Below are 13516 nucleotides of genomic sequence, written 5' to 3' on the forward strand. Positions count from 1 at the left end.
TTAGACATACAAAAGTCTTCACTTATTGCACACCGCTCAGAGGAAAGAAGCACAGGGACGGGGGTGGTGGCTTTTAAGATCCTAAAAGGTTAAGAAGAATCAAGATTAGTCTGACCAGCTAGCACCTGCTAAAACACATGCCAAGCTAGGCAAACTGGTAGACCATTTTGCCAGCTGGTAGGTGCGGGTAGAAAGGACACAGTTGGCAAAGATGGTCTACCAGTTTGATCAGTTCAGCGTGTGTTTTGGCAGCTGGTACCCAGTCGGACCGAAAGGATGGTCGGTCTACAGAATTTTGGGGCAGTCAGCATTGATGGTCAGCAAAAAAAAAAACTTGACAAGTGTGGGAGGAACACAGGCTGTAATTTTTTGCATCCTGATCAAGTTTCAGCCGATCCAAAGTGAACCTGTGTATGTTGATTTTATTTCAACCTGACTATGAGCCTAGGCTAATAGAGTATCCTAGTCAGCGACTCAAATTTGAACGAAGAGCATTAACGGCCAATGAAAACAGAGAGCGCAAAAAAAGCATTTGCGGCTCCCCCGATGGTCCTCAATGGAGGACAGACGAATTGAGTTAGAGCACTTGTACCTGTCCTGTCAGGTGAAATGTCCATATTTGTTCTTGCTGTCTTTCAGTAACGTTGTTTGGATGTTTGGTGTGTTCACTAACACTTATGTCATTTATGGTGTATTCTCCAATCAAAAATCTGACAAAAACTGTTCAGTCTCTTCAAAATCTATTAGGATCTCTTGAAAGTCACCCCCTACCCCCCTCTCTCCCCCATGCTCTTTTCCTCTGGTGGTGTACAATAGGTGCAGTCTTATGTATGTCTAAGAATATCCACATCTCTCTCACATTCTCCTCAGCCCTCCCCTAGGAAGAAAGAGATATGCTTCTGTCTCCCTCCACCTCTCACTCATTCACCTCTTGTGACTCGGTGAGAAGAGCAGCACAAGGTCAGGTTCATGCACCCAAATCACAAGCAGAATGCTGCTCGAGCCCTGATTGCCCCTCCAGTCATGCGTAAAGACAGGCAACAAATGAAAGCAGCACTGTAAAACTCATAAATAATCTTCCACCAATTACACAAGTGCACTTAGAGCCACCACTTTCATGCCAGGGTATTGTGGAGAGGATCAAAAAAGCAGGATGGGAAAAGAGAAAGAGAAAGAGAGAGAGAGAGAGAGACTCCACTGTTTGATAAGTTTTGGGCTTGTTTTTCATTTTTTATTCATTAGATAAGTAAAAGCAAATACAGTGAAGGCAGGTCTGTGGTGCAGTGTGATTTATGCCTACTTCTGGGTGAGAATGCAGGATTTATGGCCAAGCAACAACGCGCTGCAAAATAAGCTGACAAACAGAAAGAAAGAGAGTGAAGGAATAAAGAAGGAAGGAGCGAGGGAAGGAATGATCTAACCAAATTGGGGTTGCTTTCATTGGAAGACGGGAAGGACGGATATAACCAAATTGGGGTGGCTTTCATGATAAAGATGGAAGAAAGGGAGGAACCAAATTGAGGATTTTTTTTTTTTTTTCACTGAACAAAGGATTGAAGAAGGGAAAGAAGAAAGGATATGTAAACTGGGGTTGCTTTCACTGGAAGGAAGGAAAGAAGGAAGAAGGATAAATAACCAAATTTGTGTTGCTTTCATAGGAATGAAAGCAAAGAAAGAAGGAAGAAAGGATATAGCAAAAATTCAGGTTGCTTATATGGGAGGGTGTATATCTTTCTTTCTTTCTTTCTATCCTTTTTATCCATGAAAAAACCCTCAATTTGGTTATATCCTTTCTTCTTTCCTTTCTTCCTGCCCTCCCATATAAGCAACCTGACTTTTTGTTATATCCTTTCTTCCTTCTTTTTTCGCTTTCTTTCCTATGAACGCAACTCAGATTTGCTTATTTATCCTTCTTCCTTCCTTCCAATGAAAGCAACCCTCAATTTGGTTATATCCTTCCTCCCTTCCTTACTGAAAGAAACCCGGAATCTGGGTTATATCTTTCCTTCTTTCTTTTTCCTTCCATCTTTTTTTATCCATGAAAAAAGCCTCAATTTGGTTATATCTTTCCTTCCTTCCTGCCCAAATTCTGGGTTTCTTTCAGTAAGGAAGGGATGATATAACAAATTGAGGGAAAGATGGATGGAAGGAGAGGAGGTAGAAAGAAATGAAGGAAAGAAAGAAGGGTATAACCACACTGAGGGTTGTTTAAATAGGAAGGAAGGAAAGAATGAATGTAAGAAAGACAGAAATATAGAAAGAAAGATGTAATCAAATTGAGGGTTGCTTTCATAGGAAGGAAGGACAGGAGAAAGGAAGGATGTAACCAAATTGAACGAAAGAATGAGGAAAGGAGATGGAGGTTCTTTCAGACAGCTGGCTAATTGGAATGAAGGAAGGAATAAAGAAACTTCGGAAGTTCAGTTGGAAGGAAGAACGGCAGGAAGGAATTAAAGGAAGCAATGAAGACAGGAAGTAACCGTTAAAAAACAACAACAACAACAACACATTGGTTATCTAAAGAATGTTATCTATTCCTTATACTCCATTCCTGTCATCTCCCTCACTTCTTCTCTTTATTTTATTTTCTGTTGTCAGATCAATGTTGTCTTTTTACTGCTGTTGTTGTAATCACCAGAGACAGCTTATTGGAGCTGTTTATTGCTTTCGTATGTGTAATCCTGTTGTGATTGTCAGTAGATGCGTAACCTGATTTCATAATAGATTAGTTCAGGTTTAATAAGTTAATCTCACACACTAATATGTTGGAATTGTTTTATTCTCGTTGTGCGCGTCATGCAGAGGTTTTCTCGTGCGTAATGTTAAAAGTAACGACGTATCCTTGGAGAGATCATATCGATCAGGCTTGTGATCCATAGCTTGGCAGGATACGACTAAATTAAGGGTTGCATTCATGCATTTCCTTTCCGAGCGTCGTAGTTAAGTCAGCAGCCAGACACAGCCAGAGTCAGAGTCGTGACTGAAAACTCATCTGCCAGTCAGTAATTCACCGTATTCGTGGCGCAGTACTCTTTATTGCTGTGATATTGTCATAGCGTTCGCGCTGAATAATGAGGCGGGAGTTTTAGAGTCTAGCTGTTACCCCGAGGTTCCTATGCAAAGCAAGGTCACATTCTCTGAAGCCCTACGAGAAGTTCTCTCATTTTCACTCACTCTAGTAAAGTTGTCTCATTTTGGTTCGACACAATTTATGGGACTGCCTCCGAATGCATGTAATATTTCACACTCCGTGATCCTTTAATTGAACCCTTTGGACGCTGTCAAGGTGCTGAATGGTTTCGCTGGTGGGTGAAGATAGGCAGGCTTTACGGCAGGCTGCGGTAGGAGACGTGGGGATTGTAAGAGTTTCAGACAGCGTGTGATTCAGGAAGGGTTACAATGAGCCACAGGCCTCTGACAGTTTAAAAACTTATCTTAGGATCCACTTGTGTAAAAAGGGAAAGGGGACTTGAAACGGGCACGAGTTACGAGGTTTAAAAAAATTCAGCTAAATCCACATTTTTAGCTGACACCTGTGAAGAAGAAAGCCGTGAAAAGGAAACAGACCTTTTGAACTCTTTCGAAACTGAGCACGACTTCCTGTTTGAAGTTTTTGAATTAGTTGACCACTTTGTCTACTTTATCAAGTGAAACACGTAACAGTGTTCCGCCGTGCCAGCCATTCACTCGTTTATTATACGGTCGTAATAATTGTTCCAGGAGCCTGTGTGTGTACCTGTGTTTGAGAGTGAGAGGCTCGAGCGGCAAAGACCAGCAAATTCATCATTTATTTGTATGTTTTTTATCCAGTATTTGTTTTCCTGGCCATGTTGTCCTGACTCTCCGTGCACTCTGTGTCGAAAGGCACAAAGTACAGGAAAGATCCTTTCTCTTCCCTAGACCTGAATGTTCTTTTCCTCCTCATTTTGTCAGACTGTAGAAGAAGAAGAAACCGAAAATAGAACGTACCCGTATTAAATTGGATGAAAAGTGCGTAGTGGGAGTTGCTATCATTCTAATTAGAATGATAAAAGTTTTTGATTAAGATTATATCTAGATTCCCACCGTGGCGCTGTGTGTGCGGAGTTTGCGTGTTCTCCCCGTGCTGCGGGGATTTCCTCCGGGTACTCCTGGTTTCCTCCCCCAGTCCAAAGACATGCATGGTAGGCTGACTGGCATGTCCAAAGTGTCCGTAGTGTATGAATGGGTGTGTGAATGTGTATGTGATTGTGCCCTGCGATGGATTGGCACCCTGTCCAGGGTGTACCCCGCCTTGTGCCCCATGCTCCCTGGGATAGACTCCAGGTTCCGCCGTGACCCTGAAGGAAGGATAAGCGGTATAGAAGATGGATGGATGGATGGATGTATATAGATTTTTAAAAAAAATAAATTTCACTGAATAAAGGATTGAAGAAGGGAAAGAAGAAAGGATATGTAAACTGGGGTTGTTTTCACTGGAAGGAAGGAAAGAAGGAAGAAGGATAAATAACCCAATCTGAGTTGCTTTCATAGGAAAGAAAGCATAGAAAGAAGGAAGAAAGGATATAACAAAAATTCAGGTTGCTTATATGGGAGGTTATATCTTTCTTTCTTTCCATCCTTTTTATCCATGAAAAAACCCTCAATTTGGTTATATCTTTACTTCTTGCTTGACGTATACTTATTCCAAATTCTAGAATATTTCAGATGAGGTCATTGAAAGAAAAATGCTAAAATGTAGACGTAGTTTCCTAATGAGCAAGCCAGAGGCGATTATGGCAAGGAAAAACTCCCTGAGACAACATGAGGAAGGAACCTTGAGGCGAGCCAGACTCGAAAGGGAACCCGTGCTCCCATCTGGGTGACGTCATACGTTTTAACTTAAAGAAGTCTATTGTATTGAACTGATTTATGAACTGCTCAAACTCGAGTGCAAACCGTTCTTAGCGTTCGCAGTCCGATGGCTATCCAAGGAAGAACATCCACAGCCATCCGTATGGTTTCTATGTGGTACGAATCCCAGTAATCTCAGTGTTCATAAGCACCGAGGATCATATGATACGGTATATGCCAGCCAAGCAACATGGCAATGGTCCACATTTCTAGTTTTGCAGAAGATAATCTGCATCACTCAGAAGACTAAAAAGCAATGATGCTCCAGTTGCAATGGGAATTTCCTCCTGCTGACGAGATTAACGAAAACGCAGGATGAGAACTGGACGCGAAAGGTGAAACCGTGAAACCAGGATTCAGCGGAAGTGGAGAGAGAAGTCAAGCAGCATGTTGCTCAGGCAGCTGATTTATCCTTGGCTATGAAAGGCAGAAGAGAAAAGAGAAAGTGTACCCTGTGTTCCTCTGCACTGTGTGCCCATTTCCATAATCCATAAAGCTCTATGGAGCCTCACAGAGATCCTTAAGGAACACGCACACACACAGTATTACTCCATTCTGTCCACCCACAGTGTGTGTGTGTGTGTGTGTGTGTGTGTGTGTATACGGACATGCTTGCACTATTGTGCATTATTGTGATATTTCTGTGGAAATACTGATGGCTCTGTGTGTGTGTGTGTGTGTGTGTGTGTGTGTGTGTGTGTGTGTGTGTGTGTGTGTGTGTGTGCGTGCATGTGTTTGAGTTTATACCCAAGTATTTGTGTGTAATCCTTTGTCTCCACTCATGTTTCCTGATGTTTCTTTGTGTAAAAATCAAGGCACAGGAAGGAATTTTTTTTTTTTTTTCTCCCACAACACAGTAAAATAGAAGAGTTCCTTGCTGTGGGCTGGCTTGCTCAATGCTGCCATCTTGCTGTCAGTGCTTAATTGAAGCTCAAATACACGCACAGTTAAACCAGATTACTTCACTAGTTTCTTCAAAGATGTAAGCGACTAGTGATGTGATGTCAGCGATGTAAAGACAGATTGGTCAGGCATTGGTGTGCGTGACCTTGGTCTGCTCCCCAGTTTCTGTCCCAGTCAACCCTTATTTAATCCTGTCTCTGTCTTTTCTCCTCTGTCTCCCCCACCTTTTCTTTTTCTCTCTTGTGCTATCAGCAGGCACGAAAAAATAAATAATGCATCAGAATGCATTAAAATTGTTCACCAGGCTATCAGGGCAAAAATAGAGGGAGCTGAAGGAAGAGAAGGAAAACAGACTGTGTGTGTGTGTGTGTGTGTGTGTGTGTGTGTGTGTGTGTGTGTGTGTGTTCATGTGCGTGTGTGATTATGACTAAAAACAAGTGAACTTTATGTAAGGCCACGGGTCTGTTTCTTAGTTCAGCTCCCATCGAGGGACATTTTCATGTCTACTGGACCTAAGTGAAAGCACCTCAGTGGCCTTTGTGCAGTCGGATTATATCACTGTCATTTATTGCACTGTAGAACGATCATTTTCACGGTACGCTTTAGAACACACTATGGATGCACAAGAAATCACACTTATAATAGTGATAAGGATTTTGTAACACAAGAGGAAGAAAACACTTTTGGGGCTTTGCTGTTATAGCAAAATAATCAACGATGTGGTGGCGTGATGCGGCCTATGTGAAAGATTTTACCACGTTGGAAACATAAAGGAACAGCCTTGTAGACTGTTAGAAAGCACCGACACTGGAGACTCCTTCCATCGTCTAATACGATAGTGTATTAGAGCAAAAGGGCGTTGATATACACTGTAATGTTGCAATCACGTGCTGTTATAGAAAGTTAAGCAACAAATTCTGACCAATCAGAATTGAGAATCCAACAGCACTGGATGGATTGAGAGATCGTGAAGTGATGAATTATATCATGCGCTCTCCGTTCACATGGTTTAATTCATGCAGCTACAGAACTATTTAAATTCTGACAAACGTGTATATATTGGAAAGAGTTTAGCTTCTAAGAGTTTACGCACAAGTGTATACACAATAGCATATTATTGAAATAATTTTCGTCCTCCGTTCAGTGAGCACTTATGCCGTGTGGATGGGGGCGGAGTCATCCTGGAAGAGACCACTCCCACCAAGCTAGATATGTTTAGGTACTTATGCCGTGTGGATGAGGGCGGAGTCATCCTGGAAGAGACCACTCCCACCAAGCTAGATATGTTTAGGTACTTATGCCGTGTGGATGAGGGCGGAGTCATCCTGGAAGAGACCACTCCCACCAAGCTAGATATGTTTAGGTACTGGTCAGAATGAGTCAGTCAGAATTACATTTCTTTTTATTGGTCCCAGATTTCAACGTCCCAACTTGCAAATCTTCATAAGAATGGATTGTGATGTCACTGATCACGATATTCATATTGGATCATCCTGTCAATAATGCACTAAACACACATTTACACCCTGTGTGCTTTTAATCATAAAGACCTGTAACACCGCAGTCTCTTTCGCTTCTCTTTCCATCCACTTCTTTCTTTCTTCCTTTTTTCGTTATCGCGCTCTCGTTCCTTTCAGCTCCTGTCATTCTTCACCTGCACTGCCGGGGTTCAGTGGCGGAGTCGAGTTCTTCCCCTCCTGCCCTCCTCCTCCTCGCTCTCCGCCCCTCCCCTCTGGCAGCGTGGCGATTGGCATTATTAAAAATTGATTGGCGCCGACCGCTCAGCGGTGTGCATGTATTATTGAGGTGGAGTTGGTTGGGAACCTGCCACGAGTGACGGAAGAAAAATGAAACGCTTTTAAATGGCGCGAGGCTTTCACATGGAGCTGCTCTCAGACTGGAAATTAAACCCAGCACACACACACACACACACACACACACACACACACACACACACACACACACACACACACACACAGACACAAACCAAGCTGTCCGTTGACACTCACACGCACATGCCTATGTGTACATATTTGACATATGGCATACCCATGCTCTGTCGTTCTCTTTTATTTCTAACTCTCTAAACCCTGCTCACACACACACACACACACACACACACACACAGCTGAGGCATCATCACTGAGACATATCTGAACTGTATAAAATGTGTATGAATGCTGCACCTGTCCCTTTATGTTCACACTCAAATCTAACATCTGGCTTTTTCTCTCCCTCTCTCTCTCGTTCTCACTCCCTCTCCTCCCCTACCCTGTCTTGTCTCTCCTTCCTCGACCATCCCTCTCTCGCTGCACAGATGAACAGGCCGATCCAGGTGAAACCCGCCGACAGCGAGAGCAGAGGAGGTAGCGCTTTGCTTTTTTTCCTTCTCTCTTCTTTTCTTTTGTGCACCTCTGTTATCTTAAGTAAGCATCACTATTCACAACAGACGTCAGGGTGAATCGTGAGTGTCATATTTAATGGTACACCTCGATCAGAGATGACAGGACTACAGGACCCAGAGGAGGCCGGAGCGTTCCGCACTTCCCGCGTTACACGCGTGCTCCTTATCTTTATCGTTAACGAAAAAAGATGAAGAAGACGTCTGTGTTTCGATGTGCTTTAGATGGATCTAAAGATAGATCTGAGATTAAAATTCAAATTAAGATCAAAAGGTGTAGCTTCAATCGGTGCGGTTTGAAATCATACTTGCTTTTTCCTCCGACCCTGAACGCTTGTCCGTTTATCCACAACTTTTTGTGATTTCAAAGTTTCTTTTTAAATCATATGTAATTATACATATATACAGTTGCGATCAAAATCGTTCAACCCCCATTGCAATTTCAGGTTTATTGTCAAAATTTACAGACTTTCAGCTGAACAAATCGAGCAAAAGCAATTGAAATAGTTCAACACAACGAATGCTTCAAGCGGTTTTCCCAAAATTCAACTGAAAATCCAACTTATAATGACTTCTCCAGTTTCAAAATTATTCAACCCCCTGAATACAATCCCTCACAACAGCACAAATATGCAAAACAGGCGTTGTCTCAAGCACACCTGATACAAATAATCAAGGGCTTCATTAGTTGCACCAGATGTGTCTGAGCTGGAACACATGAAATACCTGAACTGGCTAGGGGCAGAATATATATATATATCCTCTAAGGCAGTACAATTGGTGTCTTGATCCTGACCAATAATTTCCCTGTAACGATAGCTGACGACGCATTTTGATCTGCTGGAATTCTTTATGCTGAAAATAATTTAAAGCATGCTCAGACAGCTTTGTGAACGTTAAGAAGTTTGTCCTCTATATGTGTGGCGGCCTGGGAAAACCCTTCACCTGGTGAAATTGTGTCACCGTCTACTAAACTTCTGAAAACAAGTCTCTTTTTAACCCTCCCAACAAAACCAACCGAACAAACCCTGTATTTAAAGATCACCTTCCAGTTCCACTGAAACAAACACACTGCTGCATTATTGATTTCATTTGCATTTCATTTCACATGTGCTAAATAAACTCTAAATATAATAAATATGACCATGAAAACTATGCCGATCTTTATTCATAGCCTACAGCCATTTTTAGAGCTGTGCTTGTTAAAGCTGTGCTTTTTTTCTTTTTTTGATTTTTCTTCTTTTCTTTTTTTTTTCTGAACACCCAGGCAAGATTAAGTAGTAAATAAAAACTATTTCCAAATTTTTTCTGTGAAATATGTTTAGGTTTTCTTAAAGCAGACGTGTCAAAAGTAAAGATGAGTTTCCCTGACCTCCATATATATATATATATATATATATATATATATATATATATATATAGATAGATATAGATATAGATATATATGTATATAAAATGTTGCATATGTAGTATTCTTAGACTAAGAAACTACATAGTGCCTTTATAACACATTCATAAGTGTTGCATAAATATTTCATAAAGCAATTCTGGAGATTTTATTAAAGGCGTACGCCAAAATGCATAAGATGATACTGGTGGTTTTTATAAAGCTTTGCAACCAAGGGTGAACCACATCCCTGAGCAGACCTGGTTGAGATACTGTCTCACTGTCCTTTTTTAATCCATATCTTGCTTGTTTTTATATCATTACCTTTATTTTACTACCAGCACATTCATGGCACTTGACAGGTACACACAATGCTTCATAAATATACATTTGATTAACACTATAATTTAAGGGCGCTTAAATCATTCATTTAGCTGCCATATGGACTCCATAAATAAGCATAAATAAGCTGTATTGGATTGAGGCTCCATGATCATTTTAATGCAAACGGACTGATCATTCAATTCCATGCTGCTGTAAGAAGTAGATCTCGCAGCTACATCTCCCAGAAGGTAATATGGCAGGTGGACACATTGGGCCTCATTTATCAAACGGGATGTGAGCGGATTTATTCGTAAAATCATTCAAGTGAGCGTTTTCACGAGAAATTTGGTATCCGTTCATGTAAAACGTCCTTAACCTACTCGTGCTCCGGTGTGGGTGTAAATTTTACGGATAAGAAGACTAACTAATGTAAACCTCGACGTGGTCGACTTCAAATCATATCGTTTGCATTGATCAGTGCACTGTTATATATGGAATATACTGTTGAGTTGAAATAGTTTCTTTTTATTGCGTTCACAGCATGTAGCAGACACCCATATCCAGAAGCGCTTTGGAGTTTCGATCATAAACACATCCTCGTTCTAGTTCACTAGGTCAGGGACTCAGAATACCATCGAGAACATTTTGTAAAAACCCAGTCATTTTATATTATTGCCATTAATTAAAAAAAAAAAAGCGAGCCAACACAAACCCATAAATTAAGACACATAAAAGTAATTATTTAATTATGACAAAAGAAATGGCACCGTATAAACGGACGGGCCGGTCTGTCTACGCAGAGACATAAGCTGTAAACCAGAAGTCCCAGAAGTCTCCATATATAGGGGACTATGTTTGCCAGCACCACGTCTTTGTCGGTGGATGTTCATGGACGTCCACTTCTCGGTTGGCCCGCAACACTTCCAGTCTTTTTGAATTTTTTAATAAATTTGCCTACAGTGCCATGTACTTGCCATGTTTCCTGTTAAAGTCCATCGCAACCTATATATATATATATATATACATTTATTTATTTATAAACTATGTATGGAGACTTTTGGGACTCCCTGTAATGTCCTTCTTTGAGGACATTCAGAGGGCATCATGATGACATCATCTAGGACATCCACTGACCAGAAATCAGTGCATCAACACCGTAGGAAAACAGATTCACAGACACGAGGACGGAACATGTCAATTGTAATTACGTCAATATTTAGTATTCAGATGCAGTCAAATTTAATGCAGCTATAATTTTATACTGCCACAGATGGAGCAAGCATTAGCTACACTTACAATTACTTTTTAACCATTTGGCTGATGCTCTAGAGTAGAGTTTCTCGAATATTACACACTGTATAGAAAAGAGAGAAAAAAACGACAAAGATCTCCTCAGCACGGTTTTGTTTTATGAGCGTAATCCGACTATTCAGATATTCATCTCATTATTTAAAGGTGTACGGTAATAATTTGTCTATTTATTGGAGTTGCAGAGCGAATTATTCTGGAATGTTCCACCAACAGAACATGTTTTTATTTGATTAAATTTACATTATTTATAGCCTACCTGTTTTTGAGTTATTGAGTTTTGGATTAATTCCACTTATTTCAATTTGTCAGGGTAATAACTATAATAAAAAAATAATAAAATAAAAAAAACAATAAATGTAATAGCTTTAATAATAAAGGCTTCCGATAATAAAATAAAATGCAAAATTACGGACCCCCAGGCTAAGCTTCACAGACCCTACTGTGAGAACTCTTAAAGAAGGCATGATGAAAAGGACTAAAAGTCTGTAAATGGAAAGATTTGAGGCTGATGCGAGTTTGTGCAAGTGCTATAGTGACAGAAAGTGAAGAGCCAAAATAAACTACAGATCTTTAATGAAGGAAACAAGCTGAAAATACAGCTAATTAATGTGTGTATATATAGAGAGATAGATAGGTAGATACAGTAATTTGCTGTCTTTTCAGCTTGTTTACATATATATATATATATATATATATATATATATATATATATATATATATATATATATATATATATATATAAATGTAGTACTTGTACAGTACAAAAAGAAAGGAACATTTTTGTCTTAGCAAAACACTGAAAATATCCAAATGAAATCTCTTTAAAGTAGAATTTATGTAAAAAAGTTCCTTAATTAAAGGAAAGCGGGTAAGTGTAGTATGCAAGAACTCCACACTGTTTTTACTTGTTGCCCTTCTGAGTTCTTCCTATTATGTTTCTTTGTCTCTCTTTCTCTCTCTTGCTCTCTTTCGCTCTCTCTCTGAATGTCTGAATTGCTCTGGTTTCTGGTTGGTGGAAATCTATTTCCACATCACTATCGCTGTCAGCTCCTTTAACAGCAAGATGCTTGGATTGTGTTCTGCCTCACTTGTAAGTCTCCTTGGATGAAAGCATCTGCCACAGAAATAAATGTAAATGTAAATGTACTCAGAAGTGCTACAAACCCACAAACACTCACACGGAGAGACAGAGAGAGAGAGAGAGAGAGAAAGAGAGAGAGAGAAGTGAATACAGGGGTTGGAGAAATTGTTACAAACCCTAGTCACAAAGCAGTCACGCAGACTGTGGGATGAAATAGAGTCATATGAAGTTAAGCTCATACGCGCTAGCAACAAAGGTCACTGATCACAATCACATAGGAGTAACGGCACAGCAAAAGAGAATGCGTGAGTTTGGATGGTTGAGCAAACAAACAAATATTTTAAAAAAATATATATCATAAGTTTTACAGAAGAACAACAACACAAAAGATACTATTTCAGTTTGGATGTTAGAAAGAATGAAAGAATGAAAGGAAGTCGAGAAAGAAAGTAAGGGGCTGAAAGAAAGAAAGAAGGATTTTTCATTTATATTTTTGAATTAAACAGAAAGAAAGAAACAGGTGAAGAGAAAAAGAAAGAAAGAAATAGAAAAAATAACTTGGCATAATAATAATAAGAAGAAGAAGAAATCAGCCGAGATGTTTGGAAAGAAAGAAAGAAAGAAAGAAAGAAAGAAAGAAAGAAAGAAAGAAAAGAAACTTTAAAAGAATGACACTGAAAGAATGAAAGAATTTAGAGGAAGGAGTAAGAGGTGAATGAAAAATAAAGAACGGCGTAGAAAGAAAGAAAGAAAGAAAGAAAGATCATTACTTCAAATAACTGCATGGCAATTGAGAATATTTGATTTTGGGAAATTGAATTGCAAGACAAATAAATTAATTAATTAAAACAATGACAACAACAACAAGAAGAAGAAAAGGAAGAAGAAGAAGAAGAAATAAAGAAAAAAAGGGGAGGGGGAATTGTCACCTATGAAAAATCATCAAGTAACGGCATGGCATAATGGAACATTAACATTTAGATGGTTGTAAAATAATAATAATAATAATAATAATAATAATAATAATAATAATAATAATAATAATAATAATGGAGATGGTACATCGACTTGTGGAGGGAGAAGGGTGACAGCTAGCCATTTTTTTATCAGGAATTGGGTTGTCTTTTCTATTTTTGGACTTGTTTTTGCCTCAATGGGATGGATGGCTTCACAATGAGAGAGACAAGCACACTAGAGAATTAGAGACAGATGCACCTATTCTCTCCATTCTCTCCAT

General features: G+C 39.7%; 1 protein-coding gene across 4 annotated transcripts in view; it reads left to right on the plus strand.

The window, feature by feature from the left end:
- celf4 (CUGBP, Elav-like family member 4) overlaps window positions 1–13516 on the plus strand; it is a 91477-nt gene that overhangs the window by 60168 nt on the left and 17793 nt on the right. For all 4 annotated transcript variants that reach the window (XM_053687923.1, XM_053687924.1, XM_017491914.3 and 1 more), the window contains exon 3: window positions 8093–8141. In XM_053687923.1, coding sequence (XP_053543898.1) covers window positions 8093–8141 — 49 coding nt within the window. The remainder of the gene's footprint in view (window positions 1–8092; window positions 8142–13516) is intronic.

Source organism: Ictalurus punctatus, chromosome 18 (assembly GCF_001660625.3).
Source record: "Ictalurus punctatus breed USDA103 chromosome 18, Coco_2.0, whole genome shotgun sequence".
Taxonomy (NCBI): Eukaryota; Metazoa; Chordata; class Actinopteri; order Siluriformes; family Ictaluridae; genus Ictalurus; species Ictalurus punctatus.